The sequence below is a fragment of the Fusarium fujikuroi genome, chromosome FFUJ_chr01 (assembly GCF_900079805.1).
Source record: "Fusarium fujikuroi IMI 58289 draft genome, chromosome FFUJ_chr01".
NCBI classification, from domain to species: domain Eukaryota; kingdom Fungi; phylum Ascomycota; class Sordariomycetes; order Hypocreales; family Nectriaceae; genus Fusarium; species Fusarium fujikuroi.
The window spans coordinates 3,922,826-3,949,284 of record NC_036622.1 but is presented as its reverse complement, the minus strand read 5'-3'; the positions used below and the strand labels follow the sequence as shown (position 1 = coordinate 3,949,284).

Here is a 26,459-nt window from a genome sequence, read left to right as displayed (position 1 = left end):
GCCTCACAACATTCATCACCATGTCGTCGCTTCAAGTCAGAGGGCCGGACTTTTCGGTCACAAAGCAGAAAGCGATTGAAGATGCAAAGAAAATGCAAAAAGTGGTTGCCGAGCAGTGCTCAAAAGTCGGAAAAGACCCTCCACAGTATCGACTTTCAGAGCTCATTGGCAAAGGCAGTTTTGGTCGGGTCTACAAGGCCACCTCTCTAACAACGAATCAGCTCGTTGCCGTTAAAATCATCGACATTGAAGAGAGTGACACAGTTAACCCCAAGCTCGCTGACACATATAGCGACTTGCTCAAGGAAATTAGTGCCCTGCAACTGCTCAGCAACAGTGGCGCCAAGAACATCAATCATGTTATCGATGCTCTCCCTGTCGGGCAGTCCATGTGGATGATTACAGAATACTGTGCTGGAGGCAGCGTGGCTACCCTTATGAAACCAACCTCACCGGGTGGCCTTCAGGAAAAATGGATTATTCCCATTTTGCGCGAAGTGGCCGAAGCTGTCTACTGGGTTCATGGCCAGGGTATCATTCACAGAGACATCAAGTGTGCCAATATCTTGGTCACGGAGGAGGGAAACGTCCAGCTTTGTGATTTTGGAGTTGCTGGTGTTATCGAAACCAAGTTTGACAAACGCTCAACGGTCATTGGTACACCACATTGGATGGCCCCAGAACTATTCGACCCTGCGGCTTCTTATGGTACTGAGGTGGATATATGGGCTTTTGGCGCCATGGTCTATGAAATTGCATCGGGTCTACCACCAAGCGTGGCTGCAGGCATGATGGACTTCAACAGACTAGGCTCATACCTCAAACAACACATCCCTCGACTTGATGGCGACCGATATTCCCAAGGGTTGAAAGACCTCGTGGCGTACTGCTTGGTTGATGACCCTAAGAAACGCCCACCAATTGAACAAATTCAGAGACACCGTTACATATTCAACACACAGGATGCTTATCCTGCTTCGAGCTTGGCACACTTGGTTAGAGGCTACAAGTTGTGGGAAGCTCAAGGTGGTGTTCGCAAGTCCCTCTTCTCCGCAGGAGGAGCCCAGGGGCCATCTGACCTCGCTAACTTGGCCTTGGACAATGATGAGTGGAACTTCAGCACAACCGCTGCGTTTGATCAACAGGTGCTTCAAACTGGCGACGCTCAAGCTGTGTTCGATGTTTATGGCTCCAACGTCGACTTCAAGCAGGATGAGTTCGACGATGCGTCTAGAACCCAAAAGCCAAAATCACGTCGACGTCCGCCACCTCACCTTCCTTCCGTGAAGGCACCGCTGGAAAAGCTATTTGACCCAAATACGATATCGAACTACGAGGACAACTCACGAGCATATTATGGCCGTCCGTTTCCTCCGCCTACTGCCGATTTCACCCCCCCACCACCGCCTCCTGCGTCGGATTTACCGCTCAGAGACGACTCATCTCAGTCTCCTGGTGTGAGAGAATCCCTGATTGATCTTGACATGTCCCTAGATGGTAGCAACCTCTCCGAATTTGTTGACCTGAACACAATTAGAGCTGGAGATCCCAGGGCATCGACCGACTATGACTTTGGAGATGTCTCCTATAATAAACCACCACTTAGTGATCCAGCAGATATGATGAACAACAACCGCCGAACACGAGATTGGAAGTTTCCTTCCATGGCCCCTCCCGCCTCAGCAAACCCGGAAATGTTCAGATTTCCGTTCAACGATGACCAAGGGCCAAGTACGAGCCGCCTCATCCACCCTCCGACAGAGCCAATCCAGCCTTCGGCGCAGTTCCATGACCTTGCAGTTCCCTCCCCAGTCAACAACCGAGCGTCGTCAGGCAGCCTCATTGACTTAGACATGGGTCTAGCTGATCCTATTCCTATGAGCGACTATACAAGGCCGTCCACATCGCACTCGGACGTTGGATCATTGGCTGGCTCGGAGTTAGGAGGAGCTGATCCTTTCCAGCTAGAAAAGCACGCCTCTCTTTACCTTATGCCCAACAGTATACGAGAGCCATCCATCTATGTATCCGATGATTCTGAGTTTGCAAATGCCGTTGCGGACCTTTCGCTGAATAACACCCAGCGACATGATCCTCAGATGTCCTACCAGCAAACACAGGTTCCCCTGCATCAACCCCAGGGACAACTCCAATCTTTCCAGACCAACGGGGGCACCCCGAGTGAAAGACCCTACTCCCTCAGCGAGTTCGCCGATACTGACCCTGAATCTTTTACTCCGCAAACGCTTGCCGCCCCTGAACTTCAACCTCCTCCACTTCAGCCTCAGCTAGATCGGTCACCAGTTCGCGACGACTACCCTCGATCTTATCAACAACAACAGCCATCCCTCCCACCTGCACCCACTGCACCCTCACCTCAAGTTATGGAAGGCCAGGCCTCATCAGAACACGTCAAGGAGGAGCTTCGACGCATGGCCATGAGCCTAAGTGATCATCTCAGCCACGCGAATACATACTTGTCGGGTCTTCCACTTCGAAGAGCGAGCACAACAAGGATGGAGTCTATTGAGACCCCTTGAAGACATTCATCAATGTATATGGGCACTAATATTATAACACCGCGTGATCTTGAAGTTTGGAAATGGCTTCCCGTTACATTGAAAACCGGTAAAGGCTGGATATTGTGCAATGCAATATATGATCATAATAAACCACGAATAGAATGTTCAAAAATCCCCCCATTCACGAAGCTCTCGCATTTGGCTTATTGGAAACCGACCAGGTCTCCCATTAGCAAAGCTTGGTACCTTTCGATGGCCTCTCCCAACCTGATCAAAACTCCTGCCGCCAGCATTTTGACCTCGTTCTCCTCCCCACCATCCTCTCCTCTAGTTTTCTCGAACACCATTGCGACCCATTCTCTTGTCTCCATCACCTCTCTGCCTTGGGTTTCACAAAGCCGACGCATGTCGCCGCCATTTACTTCCAGCAGGGACGCCATAGCCACGAGCCACCCTTTCATGGCGCCGAGATCGCCAAAAACATGTACACGAACGCCCAGAAGCAGATCCCATAGCTCCGCAGTCAACTGTGGCAGCGAAAGCGTGGAGGGCCCAGCGGCGTGAACAACAACACCTAACGTCTGTAGGTAGAGCGCCAGAAGCGCATGGTTGAGTATGATGGGTTTGGCAGAACGAAGCGCGACCTGGAAATGTGCTGTGAGTGGGGAGAAGAAGGACGTCGCAAGCAGAGCGGCAGTCGTATTGGGAATAGCACGCATACGAGGCTTGGAACTAGATTTGGACTTGTAGCGGGCCGTGAAGCTTTGAAGCTTCAAAATATCAGGGCCTGTGTTGGCATCGGCTGCTTCTGCAGCAAGCGGGGCAAGGAATGAAGATGTCAGCGACTGTGAGATATTCTCGAGAGCAGTTGATGGGAGTGCTTTCAGCTGGGACGATGGCAGGGAGCTGCTATCATTTCCCGAGCCAATGTAAAGTTGCTCCATCTTTTCAGGTAGCCGCTTTGAGGGAAAGGCGGCAGCCGACTGGTATTGAGATACTTCGAAACCCGCCAATTCTCGTGCTGACAGGCCCAACGTGACGAGTATTGATGTCCGTTGGTGGAGGGAATAGTCGCCCTCGAAGAAAGTTCGAGCAAACCATGGGGCCATTGTCTTAGGTTGAGAGACAACAAGCGCTAGCATAGAGTGTAACCGTAAATCATCGAAATTTTCGATCTCAAACTTATCTTGTATACCCACCAAAAGCTCAGCCAACTCATCAGCGTGGAAACTTACCTCGGTTCCATAATTGGCCTTGCGCCTGATGAGAATCGGAGCTGTCTGTAAAGCGAGCAACTGTTTGTCGTATGATTCAGAGTCTCTGAAATAGGATATGAGATCTCTGATATAAACAGGCGGCTTGGGCTTGTTGCGTTGTACAAGTGTTGCGTCATCATCCGAGTCTTCAGGGTCAGAGTCCTTCGAGTAAGGGGCAAGATCGTCGTCCTCTTCTGAAGAATCAATCTCCTCGATGATGGCTTTTGGCTTGGGTTCGGTAACAAGAGGCTTCTTCTTTTGCTTGGCTTTCTTTTGAAGAGCCTCGCTTGGCGTTGAAGGCTTTCGCTTCTGAGGGACAGTCTCAATTGCGTGGTCGAATAGGATAGGGTCGATGGGGCCAACAGGGTCAGAAACATTGGTTAGATTTTTTAATTGCTGCGCTTCCTCTGTCTCTGTCTGCTCCATCTTGAAATCAAGCCTCTGCTTTTTATCATCGATCAAAGCAGACAACGATTCCCCAACTACCAACCCAAGAAACTGAGCTCTGGGCTGTGTGGAACCAATGCGATTGGAGATGGTGTTCATATATGTGCCCACTCGCATGAGCAACGTCAATTTCATTGGAGAAACTCTGTGTACGTAGCCAGCGGCAAGGAGCAGGATTTGGGTATGCGCTGCAAAATGTCAGCAAGCATCTAGATGAATCGCCGTGGGGATAGTCGTTACCATCTTGCTGAAGCATTGCTGAATGCCTGATGTACAGCTCATCTCCAAATTGTGCAATGCTTTTCTCCAGTACTGTAGTAATCGCTTCTCGGTCTCGTGCGAGTGCAGCTACAACAGCTCTGCGGATACCTACCCCATCGCCAACACCAGCACCTGACGAAGATGCACACCAGCTGATAAGAACGTCTCTTCTCGTTTCGTCATTCAATGCGACTTCCATGAGAAGCCCAGCAACGGCAGAAACCTTGTCGTCGGGTTGTGTGTCTTCCAGGCTCAGACGATTCAAGTATTTCTGTGAAAGGTGCTGAAGCAAAATATGGAATACCTTCTTAGAAGTTCGATGTTGGCTGAGAGCAAGTTGTATGAAGGTTGAAATTGAGTTTCTTTTAGAAAGAAGAAGTCCGTTGATTGCGATTCTGATAAGAGTTTCTGCGGTATAAGCATCAGCAAGTATCAGTAAATGGAATTCTTATGTGTCTTACCTGAATGGTGCAGCGACAACGACTTCTGGAACAACTCATAAGCGAAGGCCATTCCATCAGGTTCAGGCGATGAATGAACCCAAGACACAATAGCATTTCCCACCCATGTGCTATATTTTAGTCCATCAGCAATCCAGTGAACCCCATCGTCGACTTTGCCGCGTCCCATGACTTCTAAAGCCTCCGCTGCGATTGACACAATCTGACCGTTCGAGAGAATTGATACAAGTTTCTGACACTGAACTCTTTGCAGCGCGACACTGGAAATTCCTTTGATCGATGTGCTCCATATCGTAGAGATTGACTGAGCACTACCAATAATGGAAGATAGGATACTCAGCAGAATGCCGGCGTTGATTGATAAGTCTGCTCTCCTCTCTTCTTTCCCTCCTAGCCGTGACTCTTGAATGAGCACTCGCAGTTGCGTGATGACAGCGTTAAGACCAGTCAGACTGCGAAGACAGCCAATGAAAAGATCCGCATCTCGTGGAAGTTCTGTTTTTCCCTTTGTATCATCTTCAATATCTCCCTCAAGCAAAAGTGTCCAGTAATTTGATGCGATCTCTGAGACAAGCAAATGGATGATAGACGCACTCTTGGGACTGGGTGTTGAGAATGAGAAGTTACTCGATGCAGATTTTGGGTTATTTAGAAAATTCAGTATCGAAATAAGTGTATCGTAGTCTGGTTGACTTTTTAATGCATCGATGATTTCATCAGCCGTCGATCTGTCACTGATGCTGGGTGGTTTCTTTTGGGTAGAAGCTGGTTTAACCTCTGTGAAAAGTGGCTCGGGCTCATTCCGAGGTTTGAGGTAGGTTGTGCTCACAGGGGTGAGAAGGTTGTCCATTCTAGTCTGTGCAGCTTAATTTGGCGGGCTGTCCACGAAATGTCATGTTGTTTGAATATTGGTGAAAGCTTGATGGAGGTATACATTATTGCCTGATGTTTAGGTTTAGGTGCTCGAAAGCATTACTCACCTTGACCCCACCCTCACCGAGCTTCACCGAGCCAGCTTCAGGCAATGATGATCCTCCCCCACGCACGGATCCTTTCAGAGCTCCTTACCTTAGTAACCAAGCTGCGGACCACTCTCTGATCTTACATATCTCCCGGCGAACCTACTCGTACATTCTTTTGGCTTGTTGTCCTTCTACTACAAAGTCTTTGGAAATCCTCAATATGGCTAGTGTGGCTCAGGAAGCTGTCGGCGGCTACGAAGACGCGCGATGGTAAGACCCTTTAGCTGGGAGCTGTTGGAGCTCTTGAAACCACAAACAAACAACTGACCACAATGCAAGGAAATACCTCGACCAAGTCCGCCGTAACGCAGGACCATACACCGATCCCGATGCTACTGCACCGGAGTTTCTGGCGCAGTTTGAAACGTTCAAAGTTCTGTGAGTATTGATGTGCACATGTAACATCCTATGAAAGCCATGCTAATTTGTGTAGCGTCATGTCAGTCATGGCTCTTGAAAGACTCATATGTCCGGCTCACTAACTTGCATAACACAGCGGCGCAGGAGGCCTAGGATGTGAAATTCTGAAAAATCTTGCCATGTCGAGATTCAGGAACATTCACGTAATAGACATGGGTCTGTGAATTGTCTTTTCTATCAAAGATCGATGGCTCACCTTGCTCTAGATACCATTGATATTTCCAACCTCAACCGCCAGTTCTTATTCCGAAAAGATGATGTTGGCAAATACAAAGCAGAGGTAGCCGCTGCTTTCGTCCAAAAGAGAGTCAAGGGCGTCTCCATCACAGCCCACAACAACCGTATCCAGGACTTTGACGAGGAGTTTTACAAGCAGTTCCAGCTTGTAATTTGCGGGCTAGACAGCATCGAGGCCCGCCGCTGGATCAACGCCATGCTTGTTTCTATTGCCGAAGACGCTGAAGACCCTGATGCGATAAAGCCCCTCATTGATGGTGGCACTGAAGGTTTCAAGGGACAGGCGCGAGTCATCCTCCCATCCATGACATCCTGTATCGAGTGCCAGCTGGATATGCACGCCCCGCGCGCCGCTGTCCCTCTGTGTACTATCGCCTCAATCCCACGACAACCCGAGCACTGCATTGAATGGGCTCACGTCATTGCTTGGGAGCAAGAAAAGCCATTCCCGAAGCTTGACAAGGATGACCCAGAGCATGTAACCTGGCTGTTCCAGAAAGCGCTTACTCGTGCGGAAGAATTTGGCATCCCTGGTGTCACTTATTCGTTAACGCAAGGAACCATCAAGAACATCATTCCGGCGATCGCATCTACCAATGCTATCATCGCCGCTGCATGCTGCAACGAAGCTTTTAAAATCGCGACAACCTCCGCCCCCTGTCTTGGATTCGACACAAACTACATGATGTACTCTGGCAATGACAGCATCTACACATACACCTTCAAGCATGAGAGGAAGGACGACTGCCCTGTCTGTGGACGCCAGGCTCGCCCTCTTGAAGTCAATCCCAAGTCCACTCTGCAGGAGTTAATCGACTCATTCGCGATTCGCCCCGAAGCGCAATTAAAGAAGCCATCGATCCGTGCTGAAGGAAAGACTCTATACATGCAATTCCCTCCAGGTTTGGAGGAGCAGACACGCCCGAACCTGAGTAAGACCCTCACAGAGCTTGGGCTCGAAGACGGACAGCAGGTGGTTGTCACCGATCCTGCGTTCCCCCTTGAATTCAACTTTTACTTCAAGTTCAAGACAAGTTCTTGATTCTCAGCCAAGTGGTCAGTAAAGGGCGTTCGGGCTTTTGGGCATCTTTAGGCGTTGGATTAATGAACGAGAGGTACATTATATCGACTCAGAAATACTAGATGAGTATTCTTTCAGGGGGCAGAGAGCAAACGGGTGACGAATATTGTGATGTGGTCATGGTATCATTCCTTTTTATCTAACCGTAGAGACCGCAGAAAACAAATCAACCCAAAATTTATGATACTGCGCCGAACAAGACCCGAAATCTCTTGATGATATAGTAGGCTACCTCGCCATGTTGATAACTTGCTGCTCAAGCTTCTTGCACTTGAGCTTGAGGTGCTTAACTGACTCGAGGAAAAGCTCATCGCTATCCCATTGCCCTGTGCTCTCGATGGAGAAGATAAAATGATCTCGCCTTCGGCCAAGCTTCACCTTGTCCTCAAACTCCTTGTGTCGTAGAGCCTCTCGGCTGACAGTGTCCTTCATCGCATCAATAACAACGGCCTTAGTCTCGCCCTCCTGGCCATCATAACCGCTACCAGACTGAGCAGCTTCCTCAGCCGTAACCTTTTCGAGGCCGATGACACCCTTGGGGAAGCACTTGGCAAACTTTTCGGCGTCAGCGCCCAAGATAGGCTTGGTGATGGTAATGGTAGGTAGGAGACGATAGGAGGCTGTCGCAACAGGAGAGAACTTGGCATGATCAGATCCAATTCCCTTGTGCATATGCATGGCGAGGTTAATGGTCTGTCGGGGTCGTAGCTTGGCGATCAAGATGTCTGGGTTCGTGGGCGCAATGGCGTCCTCGCCGCTGAAGTACTCGGCCTGCTTGCCGGTAGGAACGAAGACGATGTCGCGCGCATAAACGTGGGCGTTATGGTAAGCTTTGAGAGGGTCGTTCTCAGCGGGCGAAGCGTCCTCATTGACGGTACATGTCACGTTGAGCTCGAGGCGGACCGTGTTCCAGTCGAAGCAGCCGGCATAAGGGTCCTCGCCAGCCTCTGGCTTCTTGTGCCACTTGAGAAAGTTGTGCAGACCCTCACGACCACCCTTGAAGGGGATGAGTCCAAGGCGATGCGCGAGAACCTCGTCTTGAATGACAGAGGTGTTATTCTCGATATAAACGTTCTCGATGGCGAGGGTGGGGATCTCGGAGAGTAGAATACGTCGAAAAGCGTTTGCGAGCGAAGCGTCGATTCCGACAAGAGAGAAAGAGGCGAGGAACTGATCGTTCTGGTGGAAATTTACGGAGAACGCATCGCGGAAACGATCGAGCGTGAATGCGAGGTCTTCGCCAGGGTGATGGCCTGGGTAATCAGTCGAGGTGATGTTTGTGACGGTTTCCTTGTTGATGCCAACGGTCTGGGCGCAAAAGTTAGGTTACAGTGCATTCAGCATTGCTCAATTGAAATTTACCTGACGATTGGCAATTTCCTCTGCAGTAGGAGCTTTTCTCCACGCAGCCTGCTGTGTGGGTGCCATTGTGGTGGTGGGTATTAAGTATTTGCAGACTGGTGAGTAGGCGTGGTGATTGTAACAAACGTATGTCGGTGATGAGCGAAGCAAACAATAATTTTTTGAAGCCCCTCCAAGGTGAAGATTCGGTGAGTGGAAGGTGAAGAATGTGGATAATCCAAGGTGAAGAACTAATTAGTTAGGTAGTTAGTGGATCCCGGGCTGCCAATCTTGCCTGCAGAAAGAGACGGCTCAGGTTTCCCCACTCGTCTCCGAGACCGCCGACCGTGCCCGACCCATGCTTCGGTGGGTGTCGGCTTCAGACCACGGGCCCCACTGACGATGAACCCGGAGTTTGGGCTGCGAAGCTGCAGGTACGTACCTAATATTATGAGAACATGGTCTGATGACAGTGACAATGTCAGTCGAGGTGGCTTTGCACCAGGACAGCCTGCGTTGAATTCTTTCATGAGGAAGGGCATTGATTGCTATTGTTGTTGAGAGCATGTAAATCTCATCTCGTAAAACCAGAACCCTGATCTGATGATGAGCGACTTCGGATCATTTACGCCGCATCACCCAGACACAGGCCCTTGAAAGCTCGCTTGTAAGACGAAACTCTCGACAAGCCTTTTTCGCCTCTTGTCTAGGATGCCGAGATTGCGCCCCTGCTCCTCCGTAGTCGGGAAGTGTTCATATAACAGACTCATTCACCGGGCCGGCCTCTGGCCACATCAGCGCACCCAATCAGTCGTCGTCCATCGCCAGATTCCCATCCCCAAGCCATCATGAACAATACATACATACTAGGATCCCCTAGACCAGCTGCAGCGCACTTCATCCTCCTCGTTCCAGGGGTCACGCGCACGCTCTACCCCCGCTGAGAGATGCCATCACTTCCCTGTCCGGGCAACCCGTACGACGTCAGTATTGCGCCCATGTCCTCCAGTCAAACCCAAAGTCCTCGGCGTACCCCTGCTCTGTCCTCAAAGTTGATGCCGGTCACACGTGCAATTCAAAGGTCCTTTCAGTCAGTCACCAGAGCACAACCGGTCCGGCCAAGCAATCGTTTGTAATACAATGTATGTAAGTTGATTTGATCAGAGAAGAGATCAGCTATATAATACTCGTCGACTTCCCACCTTTTCTCCAATTCATCAATTGGATCTTGAGAAATACACCAAAGCACCGTCAACAACATCTACCACTTATACACGGCAACAGACCAACAACCTTTCAGGATGCTCTCCTTCGTCAAGTATGTCGATTCGATTCTCATTCAAGACTCCCATCACTTAACGGTGGCCTCTTAGCTACACTCCTCGACCTCACCCCGAGCACAAGAACAAGGAACATTGCCGGGTTCACTCTAACCCATCAAACGTTCCTCGCGATATCTCCAACAATACTCCAGCCACAGACCCCAAATCTGCCATCCCACGATCTGCCGCTCCGCCTGCTCCAGCAGCCTGAGTGAGTTGACCACTAATTTAATGCTTGCACGACATATGTCTTCATGAAATTCAACGTCGGAGGATACCCGAGGAGTAAAATGGTGTTTGTGTGTTTTTTTTTTTTATTATAGGGAAATCAATTGGTCGTAATCAGGTCGACAAAATGGCTTATTGAGCTGAAATTACGATTCTCGCAATCGAAGCAGCTGCAGAGCACTGTCATGACCAAAAAAAGGAATATATATCACAGGGGGGGAGATACATTAGCTATCCGGGTAGCTGCTTTGGCCAATTGATACACTATTTAAAATCTAAGATACAGTTGCTTGGTTACTCCATGCCCTATTCATCACCATGTTCTGTCTTGTTTCGCCGTGATAATGTCCATCCTGTGTCATTGTCCTTGATTATTCGATATCCTCCATATTCCAAACACTGACACCTCTCTTCTCGACGCTGCTCTTTAGCTTGCCCAATACCGCTTGCCGTCGTGTTCTCTTTTCCATTAAGTCACCCTTCTCCTCTCGACTGAAGCCACTAAGTTTCTTGCGCGGGGGAGTGGCTCGAACAGATGCACCCAGAGACATGCTGCCCGCAAAGCTATGGCGCAAATTTCTTACGGGCGTTCCTTCGGGGGAGAACATGATGCTCCTCCTTCCCTGTGGTGTCACCATAGGAGACCCCTCCCGGCTTGTAGAGTTGAGACTGATTTTGCGCAGCTGGTTTTCGAGAACGTCGATGTCTCCGCTGCGCTTCTCAACCATCGCCGTCATCTTCCCAATAGTACGTATCACCGCCTCGACCGTAGGAACGTTTGTCTTGCCTTTGCCTGAAGCGCCAGAGGCGGTTGCAATTCTTGTCTTGAGCAGCGTTAAGGCTTCTTCTGCATCAGCCAAGAGCTTCGAGAACTTGGCGAACTCGCGTCGCAGTTCGTTCTGCTGCGTTGCTTGCTCCGCACTCAGAGGCATAGATCGTGTTACTTCAGCTTGGTCAGGGTCGGTTCTGATCATAAGGATTTGTTTCAAATCCTCCTGTTTAGCTCGAAGGCGATGCATATCTCTGCTAAGTTCGTGACAAGCATCGAGTTTAGCGTCCAAGTCACGAACCCGCCCGTCCTCAAGATCATTGTACAGTTCATTGTCCAAGATGTTTCCCAACTCATCAACCTCGCAAAGAACCCAGTCTTCGGGGTCATCAAGATCCCCTTTACTGCGTCCACCCTGCTTGCAGTTCTCCGTGTGGCCCTTGATGAATGACTTGACAGTTCGCGCATTGAGACCGAGTGTATCAATCATCGAATTGATATCGCGATAGACTGCTTCAACTTGGCTTGGAATGCTTTCCTTGGCAGGTGGAGCGACGTTTGAATGGGCAATGAACTCATCCAGGGACAAACTTCCTTCCACTTCTGATGCCAGAAGCTTCTGAACTTCATCATCATCCTCGTCAACTAAGGGCTGGGTTTCTGCAGCCTCCTGCTTGGCCTTAATCTTACGATGCTGGGCCACAAATGGATCTTCTGACGCGCCAACGTCTCTGCTGGTTATGGAAGCGCCCATCTGTGATTGTCTATTTCCGAGGAGATGCGAGGCAATTCCTGGGGCACTCACAGATCTCATGTTCTCTGACCTGAGGACCCTATTCGGCACTGCCCCTCGAACCGGACTCGGGGAGCGGGGGCTGGTCGCGTTAGGTCGTGGGAACACGGGGGCGTTGCGGCTAAGTTCGCCAAACAAAGGCCGCGAGCCTTCTTGATTTGTTCGGGGGCTTCCAAGAGCATGTCCGCCAGGTCCACCAAATGAGCTCTGAGGTGTGTATCCGGGAGTGAGGTTGCTGACTGTCGGGCTCAGATCCTTGGCAACATCGATACCACTGCCCTCAGACCCGCCATCCTCATCCTCATCATCTCCTTCTCCTTCTCCTTCTTCTCCATCATCGTCTTCCTCTTCGTCGTCATCTTCGTCATCCAGATCATCGCTATCGTCCGAAGGCGGTCCGGCGACGGCGGGGAAAAGGCTCGAGGGCGCCTTTGGAGTACCATCTGGTTTGTCAAAAACGGATCTTGGTTTTGCAGAAATGATGGGTTCAGACGGCAGGGGGGCAGCAGAGGCAGCCGATTCCTTGTCTGTCGGTTTGGATACATGAACAAAGTCTGGCGGCAATGGGGCATCAGAGTCCTCGGCCGCTTTAGCAGCAGACGAGAAAGATTTGGGCTTGGGAATAAAGTCTGGGGGCAGAGGAGCGGCTTCAGTCTTGGATGCCGCTGATGAGGAAGACGATTCACCAACAGCAAAGCTGGCCTTACTGGTTGTGTCCGGAGGCAGCGGGGCATCATCTTCTTCTACCTTGATTTTAGGGTTTTCGGCCTCGGGGCTCTTAGCCTTAGACGGCTCAGACTTCTGCCCAAAGATTCCTGTGTAACCGCTTGGCTTCTGTTGTCCTCCGAAAATACTGGGCTTTGGTGTGTTCTGCTGCGATCCGAAAAGGGTTCCACCAGCCTTGGGTGTCGCAGAGGTTGAACTGAACAGCCCGCCACTGGGCTTGGGGGTACTCGATGGAGATCCAAAAAGACCACCAGTGGGTTTCGGGGTCTCCAACTTGTTTCCAAAAAGCCCACCACCAGTGGAGCCAAACTTCGATGGTTGTCCAAAAGTTGATGTCTGGGGGGCTGGTGATGTTGCAAAACCGAACTTAGATGGCGCAGGTGTTGTAGTTGGCGTTGTGGACTCGGGACTTTGTTGCGCAGGGAATAGCGAGTCCTTGGATTTTGCTTGGGGGGTCTCCTCCGTTGCTCCCGCGGTATCCATTTCCTCATCCCTGGGTGTTGGCGTCGTAACTTCGGGTTTGTTAGTCGCATCGGTAAGGGCTGATCCAAAGTTGCTGCCAAACAGAGAACCGCTGGGTTTAGCTGCGTCGTCCTTGGCAGACCCATCAGGCTTGAAGGAACTCTGGAGCTTGAAAGGGGTAGACCCAAAAGGACTGCCAGAAGATTGTTCTGATTTGGCCGGGAAAGCTGTTTCGGTATTTGAGGTAGATCCAAAAGGACTGGCAGCGGGTTGACTGCCACTGCCAAATACGCTACCACTATTATTGTTATTCACAGAAGCAAATCCACTCTTACTGGCGAATCCAGCAAAGCCCCCTGATGCAGGAGCATTTGATGGAGAATTGGACGCCGCCTTGCCAAAAGGGCTTGTATTGCTGTTGTTTGCGAAGCTCGAAAATCCCGACTGGCCGAAAGCAGGAGTTGCAGCTGACGCTCCACCTGACGCTGATGCCCAAGGAGAGCTCTTCGCGCCTAGCTGGGACGATTGCCCAAAGCCGATGGAACTAGGTTTGCCGAATGCCGGGGCAGAGGTGGCTGCAGTATTGCTGAAGCCGCTTGAACCAAATACAGCGCCCCCTGTGCTAGGGGCAGCAGAACCGGTGTTGGCACCAGCCCATGGAGAGGACTTCTGTCCAAGCTGCGAAGCTGAGCCGAACGCAGAGGGGGTAGGATTGGAAAAGGGCGAAGCCGAAGCTGCAGGACCGGTTTGGGTTGCTGGAGCTGGTGTCGGCGCTGATGTGCCCTCAACCACAGCCAAGTGAGGATACGAGGTACCTTGTCTGATAGAGTCGTTATAGACTACCCACCAAGCGCAAAGCACACCTTCATGTGTGAGTACCCAGAACCCAGGTAGTGGACCTGGCGATTCTTCCAATTCGACGTCCGATGGAATAGGCTTGTAGACCTTGTCCTTGCCGGAAAGATCGAGAGCTACACCGATCGGTGTGGAATCATCCATGGAGTCAGACATTGGCAATGTTGGTCTCTTGGTATCATCCAAGAACTCTGTCATCGTGAACACTCCGGTGATAGCATCTGCAGGCTTGTCCGTAGCCAGAGGTGTCTTGGAACGGCTCAAAACGCCCATTTCCGAGGCTGCGGTAGAAGCGACAATGAGCATATCTTGGAGAGCGGGTGGAAAGTCTCGGAGTCGCAGAATCGAGTGATGCGGTGTCTTGTCTGATCCAAACGGCTCCACAGGATCGGTAAGCTTTTGAAAGTTGAAAGATGATGGTGGTTGGCGCGTAATAATATGGTAGATAGAGGTCGGCGGTGATTCGTTATTTGAAGTATGGATGGATAAGAACAAGTGGTTCTCGAGCCAGGTGAGAGATGATACTGAGATGATGTTAGCCAATCTTGACGTTAAATGAAGCCTTGCAGTTACGTACCATGGAAGTCACCCACGCTCGGCGGCTTAGGGATCTCTCCTTTCCCTTCTCCTTCTGGTGTCATCTGGAAAATTGTGCCATCACCCAGACCAGCGCATAGTTGCTTGCCTTTGGAGCTCCAGCTAACACAGCTCACTTGGTTTTTAAGAACGCTGCTGATTTGCCGCTCTTTCAGGTTTGCCATGTGCAAATTCCCGTTGTTCGTAACGATAGCGCAAAGCTCTGCCTTCTCAGGGGTAGGGTTCGGAATCATGGCTCTCAGGGTTTCGCCGTTCGTTGATAGCTCGAAAGCCGAGTTTGTTGATCCAGATAGCAGGCTCTGAACCTCATAGACAGCCAAGCCGCCGCCAGATTCGGCGGAAAGGATTAAATAGTTTTCATCCGCAGTAAATGATAATTGCGAAACTCGCATCGGCATAGGGATCTTGAGCTGAGGCTCGAACTCGCGAATATCTGAGTCGCCATCTTTGGGCTTTTCGAAAGCTTTTCGCACCGATTCAGTTGTGGCGATGACAACTTGGTCGGGACCAGCAGCAGCGACAAGACCTTTGCGCGAAGCGACGCTGAGAAGCGACGCGGTAGAAGATGGAAGAGATGACCACGCGGATGTAAGGCGAACCTTGGCGTCGCCGGCGATAGAGAGAAAACCGAGGTCCTGTACAGATTGGGAGTGGTTAGCATCACGTCCATGAAGTCAACAAAACAAACAAGATTATGAAATAAAACCATCAAGTTAGAAGAACAGCGCACCCACCTCTGTCTGAATTGTCTCCAGATCAGGGCCTGTAGTCAGTCCTCCTGCTCCTGCCGTACTCCCGAGCATGGCGTTTCCTGAATTGCCAAAGCTGAAAGCCATAACTGTAGCAGAGTAGCCGGCCTTGGAGAGAGGACCTTAAGTTCATAAATTTGCCTTCAGCATAGGAGTGGGCTGGGGCGACCAGGGTGAGCTTTGGCCCAGGCAGTGGTAGGCTGGGGGACGTGCTTTGCCAGATAGTGATTGGTCCGATTGATGCACCTAGAGGCGCAGAAGACTTAGAAATTGCTGATGATTTTAGATGATACCTCGAAAAGCTGGGGATGTTTTGAGTTTAGGTTGGATACGAAGCTTCATATCAAGTCGAGGCTGCCCAAAGAACTCATTGACTTTAATATGCTCTTGCCAAACTCCTCCTCACGTGTTAAAGTTTGAGCCACTGGTTACTCGGTAGGCACTGCTCCAGAGCGTGGTCTGCCTGTCGTGCCTATTAGGTTCGGCCAATCAGAGCGCGCCGATGTATGTGGCTGTAGGTGCTCAGTGAAGCTCAACTGCTGGAGGCAGCTTTTAGCCTCGTCATCAGCTCTGCCTTGTTAACCTCAACTCGTCTCGCAATTGTCAACGACCAGCAACATCCCCATCGCAAAATATACCTGAGCGATCTTATCGGTTCTCGCGATACCACATTATCCTGCGGATACTTGGGCAAATCAACTATCTTGATATTTTCAATCGGGGTATCATAGGTCGCTCAAAATGCCAGGCTTCGACTTCTCAAACTACAACCGCAATGCGGCTCTCCACGCCCGAGGAGTGCCTCTTCCCAAGGCCACCAGCACTGGAACGACTATTGTTGGATGCATATTTGATGGTGGTGTTGTGGTAAGTGATACCTTGCTGTCTCAAGCGCCGGTCTTCGGTCATTGAATGGAGCTACCGCCATCCCACCAAGAGCTCAGCATTGACAACATTTCCGTTAGATTGCTGCTGATACTCGAGCCACATCCGGCCCCATTGTCGCCGACAAGAACTGCGAGAAGCTTCACTACATCTCTCCTCAGATCTGGTGCGCTGGCGCCGGTACCGCCGCTGACACAGAGTTCACCACCGCCCTCATCTCTTCTCAACTCGAGCTGCACTCCCTATCCACAGGTCGCAAGCCCCGCGTCGTCACCTGCATGACCCTCCTGAAGCAGCACCTCTTCCGCTACCAGGGCCATATTGGTGCCTACCTGGTCGTTGCTGGCGTCGACCCTACTGGCACCCACCTCTTCACTGTCCACGCTCACGGCAGCACAGATAAGCTTCCCTATGTTACCATGGGCAGTGGTAGCTTGGCAGCTATGAGTGTGTTTGAGACGCAGTGGAAGCCCGACCTTAACCAGGAGGAAGCCGTGAAGCTGGCGAGCGACGCCATTCTTGCTGGTGTCTGGAACGATCTGGGCTCGGGATCAAACGTGGACGTGGCTATCATCACCAAGGACAAGACAACACTCAAGAGAAACTACATCAAGCCCAACGAGAAGGATCCCAAGCTTCAGAGTTACCGTTTCCCCAAGGGCACGACGGCGGTACTGAACGAAAAGATCATCAAGAGGGACGAGATCAAGCGGTACATTAGCGTGGAAGACGTACCCGTGGAGGAGAAGATGGACGTTGACAGCTAAATAGAGATCCTATCGGAACTTTAGATGAGGTAGACCACGGCATGTAACAACACGCGATACCAGTACACTACACACTGGGTCACTGAACAGGCCTTTATCTGTGGCAGGCGGAGTTGTGACTGATGATGCCAGTGTAGCTCAATACAATATTTCGAATGCAATTAATTTACAAAAAAGAAAAGGCAAGTTTTTGTCTACTTTGAGTGCCTCTGCTTTTCGCTAGTCCTTGGGTATGAGATGCAGTGTCCAAGAACGTGTTGAATAGAATAGGCAACCACCGTACTACAATTCAAGTAGCGGTGTCTTTGCTGTGCCTGGAATAGGCATAATAATTCATATCACCCTTTCATCGGGGTATGGTCACTAAAAGTCCTCATCTAGAATCCGACGCTGACCACGAAACTGAATCCAGTTCCTTTACCTGGATAAGTTCCAGCCCTGAGCATACGTTACAGGGAGCACAAGAATATTCCTCCTAATCCCCATGAAACCCCCAATGCAATGGAAAACCAGTAAAAACTCCGATTAAAATGGGTATGTCGAAGATGTCATCATTATCATAGTAGGCGTGTCACTGAAGCGGTTCGTGAGCTCACTTCAGTCCAAACATGTTTCTGGTTCGAGATTTGCTGCGGGCCTTCTTCTTGTCTTTCTTGGACGCGGTTGACTCGCCGTCGTCATCGTATTTGGCCTTGTGAATCCTGTTCAAGGTTAGTGAGCATAAAGGTATATTGCAGGTTATATGCTCTGGATGTCGAAACTTACCAGCTATTCCCGACCATGCTCATACCCTTGGCTTCAGCCATGCGATAGAATTTGGCGCTCTTCTTCAGATTCTTTTTACATCCAATACCTTGTGCATAGCAGAAGCCAGCTTCAGCTAGCGCATCGACATCGCCCCAGTCTAGGGTCTTGGTTAGCAATTGGCTGTTCATGGTTCATCTGGGAAACCTACTACCGGCGATCTCGAAGCACCTGAGAGCCAGTGACTTGTCCTGCTCAATACCCCAGCCATTCATGTGACTCACTCCCAATTCGTAAATGCTCAGGGCAAATTGGGCTTTTCGAGTTCTTCGTTCCACAACGTCAACATGCTTGCCCTCCTTGACATGACTCTCGTCATCCGCGATCTCGACACTAGCGCATTCCGCGGCCTTTCTAAGCCATTCCACGCCCTCTTTCTGATTAGCACGCATACCCCATCCATGACGGCAGGCAAGCGCATAGAGGAGCATAGCGGTCGGGTCACCTAGACGTGCTGCATATCTGAGGTGGTATGTGGACTCTTTGAGATCTCCACTTTCATGACATGCGATACCCTTCGCCAAGTGCTCTTCTGCACTCATTTCTGATGCTGTAGGTGCTGTCGAGCGAGCGGTTGGGGGTGGCTTGATCGTGCTTGCTGTGTCACTCGTGGCTATCGACACGGGCGTTCGACCTCGGCCTCTAGGCGCGTCCTCTGATGCACGCGGCTCCTCAGCAGATGGTCTGCTTGCAGTCGGTGATAGCTGGGGCATCGGTGGCGGTGTCGTCTCCGACTGAACCTTTCTCAGCTCGATTGATGCCTTCGGCATTGAGCTACTCGACGCCAGGGAATCGTCTGGAACGGTATTGGCGGAGGAACTTGTAGGTCGAGTAGGAGGTGATGGTGGAGGGGCATTCTCAAATCGGTGGACGTCGCTTGGGGGCACCATGGGTTGTTCCCAATGGAAGGATGCCTGCGGATTATTTTCATCTGGTTCCGCGCGTTGAATGGTCTTGCCTCTCGGGAGCGAGAATTTGGAATAGATGTAGGATGGCGCACCCTTATCACGGTCTTCGGCCTGTTGCTCAAGGAAAGCCTCACTATGCATGCTCACTGGCGTATGAGCCGACTCATCAGCCAAAATGAACGAAGGCTGGCTATCAGAGGAAGCTTGTCTCAAGGGTGGCTCCATACCAGGTGTGCCAGACCTGCTCATAGGCCTTGAAAAGTTGAAAGACGGTCGAGGGAGCGCAGAGGATTCGGAGCCAATGGAAGGAGATCGTCGATAAGAGCCTACCGCAGGGGATGTCATTGCACTTGCAGAAGATAGCTTCCGTGGAGGTAGTGAGTGAAACGAAGCCGCCATGCCACTAGAGCCATCCTCGTCAGTAGGCAATGCCGGAGATGAGACATTGCTGGGTGTACGTCGTCTTTGATGAAATGAGGTCAGAGGTGGCGCCAGTCCGAGTTCATCATATGAATGCTTGGGCTTTTCTGGTGAGCAGGTGACTGATTCGCTGATCGAGCCGCTTGGTCGTCGGGCAGAAAGTAGCGAGGCAGCATCGTCTTTCCGAGACGGAGATGATTCAACTCGCTTGTCAAACTGTGACTGCGTATCACTATGTAACGGTGAGGGCGATCGTTCCCTCCTGGCGCCGAAAAATGAGCATGTCTCATCAATGTGATCCAATACCCGTCCTCGAGACGGAGCTCGTGAAGGCACTGCGGGTACCTCTTCATCGGGAGTAGGCGGTATTCGGCTCATTCGTGGATGCATAGACACAGGGCGCTCAGCGTCATCGCTAAAGGCATCCTCCACCTCTGTCCTTACCGCGAAACCAGAACTAGGGCGCAGAGGGGGATGATCACCGGCTTCGGAGCCTGAATCTTGTGACAATGAGCGAAAGTACTCAGAGCGACCCTGGACGATTAATGGGCTCTCAACAGTTAGAGGAGGAAGGCGACTCATTCGGTTGCCCTCTTTAGCGCTTTCTTGTAATTGCCTTGCGAGCAGGCGGCTTTGCATGGCGAAAGCGTCCAAGGGGGATAGCTCAGGAGGAACTTCGCCAGCAACATGGAGGCGAGGTGAGCGCAAGGGTTTTGAGACTGTAGAAAGGTTGGAGTTCGAAGAATCCGATCGTAAATCTAGTAGAGACGGACGTGACGACATGGTGGTCGCTTTAGAATAAAAGTCTAGCTATGGAGGCGTGTTTCCATGCAGACCAGGAACTTGTGAAGCCAAGCACAGATGCGAAAACAAGACGACAGTCGTTTCGGTATAGTTCCAAAGCGCTCGAAATCTGCACAGTCAGGGGAGGTCGACGTATTGCTGCGCTGAGTTTATGTGAAAGTGAACAAGTTGTCGCAACTCTCTATGAATCGAAGAAGCGATTGTCTAAGCAAATATATTGCGTGAGAGCATAGAGTACAGTGCAAACCGGAGGCCTGCTGTCGATCTTGGTGGAAGAAAGCAAATAATTTGTGATGGTCAAAAGACGTCAAGAATGACGGCGAGTCGAGGGCGAGAGGTAGTAGCCAAGGAGGGATCGGCGTCGGAGAGGGAACCTGCGCGGGCCGCGCTATGCGAATTGTGATACGGAGATGGTCGCTGGAACAAAGTTGAAACAAGCAAAGAGCCAGAAGACCAGATGAAGTCGTCGGTTGGAAAGAGAGGCGCTGTGAGGTCGATGGTAATGCGACGCGCTGCCGTGGCGTATATTCAGGGTACTGCGCTCTTCGGCTTCAATGGTCGTTGTTGGTGATCCTCGTGGGGTGACGGACAGCACTGAATGACGCTGATCTATGCAAGTAGGCTTGGAAATCGACAGAGCACAGCCACAAATAGTCTGAGAGAAATCAAAAGAAGAAATTGGAAAGAAGAGAAAAAGAGCAGCGAGTGCGTGTACGTGTGCGTGAATGACAATTCAAACAATACGTATGTAAGTAGCAGCGAACAATGGCGGCGTCACAGGGCTAAGTTGTCTTGGACGAAAGGTATGTATGTATGTACAGTACTGGGTGGTGGTGCGTAGGTAAAGTTGAGGTGGGAGGTAGTGGAGGTTTAAGGTGAAGGGGCCTGAGAGCTACTAATCTACCCGACCTAATGTCCTACCTACTAGGTAATTAAAGTACGATGCCGGAAAGACATCTATTAACTAGCCCCCATGGAGGGATGTAAAGGAACGGTACATGACCACCCATAGCCCGGCCCCCAAGCAACAACACAAGGCACTAATTAATTTACGCTCCCTGTGCAGCTTCACTAGGTACCTACCGCAGTTATTGGTTCCAGTGCAAAGACAGTCAGGATTTGATGGAAGAAAGGGTGGAGCGATAGAAGGCAGCATGGATGGATCAGGGATCCATGGAACCCGTCCCTTTCTGATGGATCCAATCCATAGGAAGGTGGAGAGAGTCAGAGGTCCAAGGCACAAGCTACAAGGGAAGCAAGAGGCGTTGGGCTGTGCGACACTCCAAAAGGCATGATTACTGAATTGGGAACAAAGCACTACAGGAAGATGTTGGGCGCTGTGTGACTATGATGTCTGGTTTGTCAAGATATGAGGGCATAGAGTTGCACAATGTGAAGCCTTGTGCAGGGCCCATCCACATGGGTGGACGACCCCTTAAAACTACTAACCTTACAGTACCTATCTGCAACCACACCCATGCCTCTTCAACACGATCCAATCTGATCTTGTGGGATGAATCTAGGTATTGTATATCTCGCTCGTAAAGCCCAGAGTAAAGCCCCTCCCTCTCGCCACTTGATAAGGAAGCCTTATTAGCCCGTCTAGCCTACCTACCTTTGATTGGGACAGTTGTCTCCTCAGCCGCAACATCGTATCAATTGTCTAGAGCCTCAAATACGAGCACTCTTGATGGCGCCATGACACTGATATGATATTCTCCCCCGCTTTATTAACGTACATACTGTTCACAACCCAATTCCTCCGGAACTAAACTTGCCCAAGACGGGCCACCTCATGACCAAAAGGGGCGCTCACTATTGACTCTGAGTCCACAACTAGGCGGCAAGCCTATCTAGAATTGAGCAATGCTTCATTTTCGTCTTGACGGGAACGAACCCACCCAAGACGGAGACGCAACCTCTTCGAGGTAGGTAAGATACCCCAACAAGGGATGGTCCATGTTTGCGTTGAAGAGTCCGGTAAATTAGACAGATGGTGCCTTACTTTACTCGGAAAGGCAGCCATTAAGTCTCATACTAAAGTTGCCCACATGCATCTTTAATCTCGCTGCTTTCGAGGAAACGACCAGCGACCGTGGTAACACAACAGCAATGATGATAAGGAACGTTTATAGTTGCATGAGCAGGGGATCTATAGTAGACGCAAGGTATTGCTAGACTGCGTGATTGATAGAGTACCTACCAACCTAGGTATCCTATGTGTCTGGTAGATAAACTCAACGTCCCTAGCGTCTGACAAAGTCCATTGTCAAATACCTTAATTATTGCTTTATCTTCACCTCCCAGGGCTTCAAAACAACAAGACAAAAAGCCATTGCTAGAAGCAATGCAACAATGAGACACCAGCCAGGGGCCGGCTTTCAAGACCCCACCAACTTCAAGCCGCTTCCGGGTTCTGGCGCCAACCAGGGGACCAATTCTGTTGCAGCCACAACGCTAGGTCTGGGGTACTTGTTCATTTGTGCATGAGGTGTTATAGTTGAACGAGATTCATATTTCATCGTAATCTTACGTCTTGTCCATTCAGATGTTATGGATTATGATCCTCTCCCTCTCTCCGTCAACGAATATGATACTCACAAGCCAGCAACCACATTGACATATCCTCCAATGCTTAGCGTATCGTCAATGTCATCCCATGTCATCCTCAGCCTCACAGACTCCGAGTAGAAGCAAGTCAAAGACACTTTTAGCGTGGTGTTTACAAGTCGAGCCCGGGCTGGGTGACCGCGCCTCTTCAGTGCCCCCTTTGCTTTGCTATGCATTGCGATCCCATCAACTAAATAAACCAGGATTGCTTGACCGAATGCTCTATTTCCTCCCTATGGCCCATTTGAAATGGTCTAGACGACGATTGTCGTCCATTCAAAATGGATCCAGATTCCAAGAGACCAGAGTCGACAGCTCTGATGACTCGTTAAGAAGCCTCCACCTTTTCGTACCTGGGCACGAGTATTTCTCCGCCACGGGTGTTTTTTTTAGCAACCCATGTGTCGCGCTAATAATGAAGCAAACTCGGCATACCAGGACTGGACTGGTACCAAGGCAAATTGCACGCGTGTTCATCCAGTCTATCTCATTCTCTCATATGAATTAAGCCTCAATCTCAACTAACAACAGTAGACTAACCATCTGACGCGTATTGAGATGAGGCTTACGCAAATACAAAATAATATCAACTCCACCCACTGGCTGGATCGAGATGTCACAACCGAGTCATCTGCGTATCACGAACCTTTCTGCAGACATCACCCATGCAAAGGCACTTGCAGTGACGCAGAAGGCTAACAGTGGAATCGTATTATGTACAACTCGATTCTCATTGCAGCATTTAGCTACCGTTTCACCACTGTCATGACTGTCATGACTGCTCACATCAATATTTATAGTGATGTAGGATTTCACAACTGCACTGGCTTTCTTAAATAGAGGCTCACCTGTAAGACGATTTGTCGACATGAACAGGCCAAAGCAATGAAGTTGACTTGATTTGAGATTGAGTTTTTGAGATGATCACCTGTGCTAAACTAGAGAGCCAATCAATGCATTGATACTCTCTGCAGCCCTTTTGGACTAGTCAAGCTGGCGTTCTGAACGTTAGATCATCGTATAACGTCCACATGTAAGTGGTCAGAGCAGTCCGTATCTCATTTTTTATAATGTTACTTCTCTGCATCATCAAGGACCAACCAGGCACCCTCTTCGCGGATCAACATTCGCCTTTCTGACTGCCGCTTCTCGCTACGACGACATCATGGAAACCTTGCCGAGTCTTTGTGTCAGATAAACAGCATACTATTAGCGAAACCCATTCGCTTTATATGCTTACGTACAGTCTTCTCTATCTCGTCACTAATCTCCGTGCTCGTCCTTCTTGTCAGGTACAAAGGCAGCAAAGATCGACTCCATGGGTATGGTTTCCACGATTCCCCCAGCAGCATGGAGTTAATCCAGAAGACAAGCTCAAGAAATTCCCACACTCCCCCAAGTCCCATGCTTGTGAGTTTGCAGATCTCAATAAATCCTCCCTTGTATGGCCGTTGAAACTAGGGATAGAAGCGAGTTTCGTTCTTAGCCGCCTCATGAGACATCCTTCGGTTCATCCTACGTCAAATCATTCTTCAAGTGAACTCGATCAAGGTCTCGTGCATAAATCTCAAATATATTCAATTCGCAGTCTCATGTTCTTTACAGCACTGCTCAAATCCCAACTATTCCAGAACGCCTACCCGCCAACGCATATAGCACTGGACTTTTGCAATATCTACGTGCAACTGCTCCCACCAATGGACACCTCCGTCAAAGCTCATCCGCCAAACCGAGCTGATCTCACATTGTAGACTTGAACGGACTAATTTCCCCTTCACTGGTCCTTGGTTCGCATCTTCTTGATACGAGCCGCACCCTCAAACAGTCCTCGATCCACAGCAGCAGCAACAGTCAGGGTTCCACCAACGATGGCGCAAAGCCCGGCCAGGAAACCACTGAAGGTCTTGGCCTTCTCCTCACGGTTAACGACCTTCATGGGCGAGATGTCCTAGACAGGTGTTAGCTTGAGACATGCTTCGAGTGTCAGGATACATGTACGTACGTAGGAGAAGAAGACGCCAGGAATACCACCACTGGTGTGCTGACGCTCTGCGTGGCCCTCAGCGGCATCGTTACCGCCCGCCAGACTTCTCTTATGACTAGTCACAGAGTACTGGTGAGTCTCAACGCTGCCATCTTCAGAGTAACCGTAGGCTCCAAGGCCAGCGTTGTCGTCCTGCAAGAGACCAGCAATCTTGATACCCTTACTGTCCCAGCCGAGAGGGAGGTAGGAGGTAGGCACGATCTTAACGAAGTACATAAAGTTGAAGTTGGGGTCGTGGATCTCCTGGCGCGTGTTGTCGAGGGGGTTCTGGTGGTGGTTGGTCCAAAGGGAGCTCTTGGTGCCAACCTTCTTGGCAATATTGTCGGGCAGTTGAGGTCCGAAACGGAGAGAGTGGATGTAGTGAGTGAAGTCATGCGCCTTGCCCTTGGGGACATCCCAGTAGTTCTTCAAATCGTGGACGTGCATGTTACCACTGCTAAAGCTGCGGCCGGGAGCAAAGTGGAAGTTACCAATGACCTTGTTCACACGCAGGCCACCCTCGATACGGCATCCCTCCTCGCGCTGGGCATCCAGCTTCTCGCCATAGTGTTCTCTCTCGCACTGCTCAACACCCTCGCCACGGCCAAATGCCCACGAGGACTGCGCATAGGCTTCGCGGACTTCATCGCAAGTCTGGCAGCACCCAGCCTTGCGAGCATTGGCAGGAGGCTGAGCGCCGTAACAGCCACCACAGTACGAGGGATCGAGATGGTCAGCGGACTCGTCGTGTAGCGCAAGAGACTTGATATCGATAACAGCACCGCCTTGATTAGCAGGCTGGAGGCGGACCTTGTTCACTCCGTGCATGACTCCGTGTTGCTGTTCGCCAGATACATCCATAACGTCGAGAGTCAAGAGCTCGCAGGGCATCTTGGGGAATGTGATATTTAAGTGAATCTCCATGCGCTCTCCTGTAAGCCACAGTATGTCAGCATTCGAGCGGAGGTTACGCTTTATTCCTAGGAATGGCAAAGGTTTTCCTACCTCTTCCCTTGTCCACAATGAGCTCCGGGTGTATTTCAATGCGTCGGTATTCTGCCCATTCACCCCATGACAGGAACAGAACAACTAGCAGCGACACAATAGTGACGATACCACCGCTTGTCGTTCGGATTCTTGCCTCATCGACCGTCTTGGTAAAGGCATCGAGCCTTGTGAATCTCGATTTCGGAGGCATGATGACCTATTTGCAACGAAGAAAGCCAGCGCAGTTGTAGTTGTAAGTCGATGGTATCCGTAACTGAGGCGCCAATCAAAAAGGAGAGGGTTGATGGCGAGATAGAGTGACGAGTATTTAACCAAAAGAATCAGCTATCAGAAAGGAGAGGCAGCATCAACTGGAGTTTCTCGCTATTGATTGCGGATCTGCACCTGGCACTCGAGGATCCGGACAATTCAAAGAAAAAGAAACACCAAGCAAATGCGAGAACAGAATTACAACACAAGTTGTCCAGTCGTTTTCCCCAAATCCAAAAAGGCCACCTTTTTCCTACTGCGGCTGACGTCCTCTTCTAAAACGTACAGTAGCTCCGGGGGCGCTTTGCAGGGTCTAGTATCCTCTATTTGCGCACTAAGCCAGGGTGGGTTTGACTCAGGGCTTCTGGGGCCTGTAAGTTTGGAACAGAGACCCAGCCGACTCTGTGTTTTGAATGGCCAGCAGATCGTCCC

The 26,459-nt window shown here is 50.5% G+C and overlaps 9 protein-coding genes; 4 read left to right on the top strand and 5 right to left on the bottom strand.

Moving 5' to 3' along the window:
• Nucleotides 1-20: 20 nt before the first annotated feature.
• FFUJ_00872 (related to severin kinase) lies at nucleotides 21-2,540 on the top strand (the record flags this gene model as incomplete). The annotated part of the gene is made up of 1 exon (XM_023570230.1): nucleotides 21-2,540. The coding sequence occupies one exon, from the start codon at nucleotides 21-23 to the stop codon at nucleotides 2,538-2,540; it is 2,520 nt and encodes an 839-aa protein (XP_023424647.1).
• A 185-nt stretch (nucleotides 2,541-2,725) lies between these two features.
• Nucleotides 2,726-5,797, bottom strand: FFUJ_00873 (related to TEL2 Protein involved in controlling telomere length and position effect; the record flags this gene model as incomplete). XM_023570219.1 has 3 exons in its annotated part: nucleotides 2,726-4,413; nucleotides 4,466-4,894; nucleotides 4,948-5,797. 3 exons carry the CDS (start codon nucleotides 5,795-5,797, stop codon nucleotides 2,726-2,728), a joined length of 2,967 nt encoding a protein of 988 aa, XP_023424646.1.
• Nucleotides 5,798-6,129: 332 nt separating this feature from the next.
• Nucleotides 6,130-7,668, top strand: FFUJ_00874 (probable ubiquitin-activating enzyme; the record flags this gene model as incomplete). XM_023570208.1 has 5 exons in its annotated part: nucleotides 6,130-6,179; nucleotides 6,249-6,347; nucleotides 6,403-6,408; nucleotides 6,466-6,545; nucleotides 6,596-7,668. 5 exons carry the CDS (start codon nucleotides 6,130-6,132, stop codon nucleotides 7,666-7,668), a joined length of 1,308 nt encoding a protein of 435 aa, XP_023425516.1.
• A 267-nt stretch (nucleotides 7,669-7,935) lies between these two features.
• Nucleotides 7,936-9,135, bottom strand: FFUJ_00875 (probable DNA-directed RNA polymerase; the record flags this gene model as incomplete). XM_023570197.1 has 2 exons in its annotated part: nucleotides 7,936-9,015; nucleotides 9,070-9,135. The coding sequence occupies 2 exons, from the start codon at nucleotides 9,133-9,135 to the stop codon at nucleotides 7,936-7,938; spliced, it is 1,146 nt and encodes a 381-aa protein (XP_023424645.1).
• Nucleotides 9,136-10,349: 1,214 nt separating this feature from the next.
• On the top strand, nucleotides 10,350-10,581 carry FFUJ_00876 (uncharacterized protein; the record flags this gene model as incomplete). XM_023570185.1 has 2 exons in its annotated part: nucleotides 10,350-10,366; nucleotides 10,422-10,581. The coding sequence occupies 2 exons, from the start codon at nucleotides 10,350-10,352 to the stop codon at nucleotides 10,579-10,581; spliced, it is 177 nt and encodes a 58-aa protein (XP_023425515.1).
• Nucleotides 10,582-10,969: 388 nt separating this feature from the next.
• Nucleotides 10,970-15,636, bottom strand: FFUJ_00877 (related to nucleoporin; the record flags this gene model as incomplete). XM_023570174.1 has 3 exons in its annotated part: nucleotides 10,970-14,727; nucleotides 14,781-15,435; nucleotides 15,535-15,636. 3 exons carry the CDS (start codon nucleotides 15,634-15,636, stop codon nucleotides 10,970-10,972), a joined length of 4,515 nt encoding a protein of 1,504 aa, XP_023424644.1.
• Nucleotides 15,637-16,290: 654 nt separating this feature from the next.
• On the top strand, nucleotides 16,291-17,201 carry FFUJ_00878 (probable proteasome endopeptidase complex chain PUP1; the record flags this gene model as incomplete). XM_023570163.1 has 2 exons in its annotated part: nucleotides 16,291-16,416; nucleotides 16,515-17,201. The coding sequence occupies 2 exons, from the start codon at nucleotides 16,291-16,293 to the stop codon at nucleotides 17,199-17,201; spliced, it is 813 nt and encodes a 270-aa protein (XP_023424643.1).
• Nucleotides 17,202-17,793: 592 nt separating this feature from the next.
• On the bottom strand, nucleotides 17,794-20,116 carry FFUJ_00879 (uncharacterized protein; the record flags this gene model as incomplete). XM_023570152.1 has 3 exons in its annotated part: nucleotides 17,794-17,902; nucleotides 17,967-18,105; nucleotides 18,157-20,116. The coding sequence occupies 3 exons, from the start codon at nucleotides 20,114-20,116 to the stop codon at nucleotides 17,794-17,796; spliced, it is 2,208 nt and encodes a 735-aa protein (XP_023424642.1).
• Nucleotides 20,117-24,521: 4,405 nt separating this feature from the next.
• Nucleotides 24,522-25,968, bottom strand: FFUJ_00880 (related to ERV46-component of copii vesicles; the record flags this gene model as incomplete). XM_023570141.1 has 3 exons in its annotated part: nucleotides 24,522-24,695; nucleotides 24,750-25,702; nucleotides 25,776-25,968. The coding sequence occupies 3 exons, from the start codon at nucleotides 25,966-25,968 to the stop codon at nucleotides 24,522-24,524; spliced, it is 1,320 nt and encodes a 439-aa protein (XP_023424641.1).
• Nucleotides 25,969-26,459: the final 491 nt, after the last annotated feature.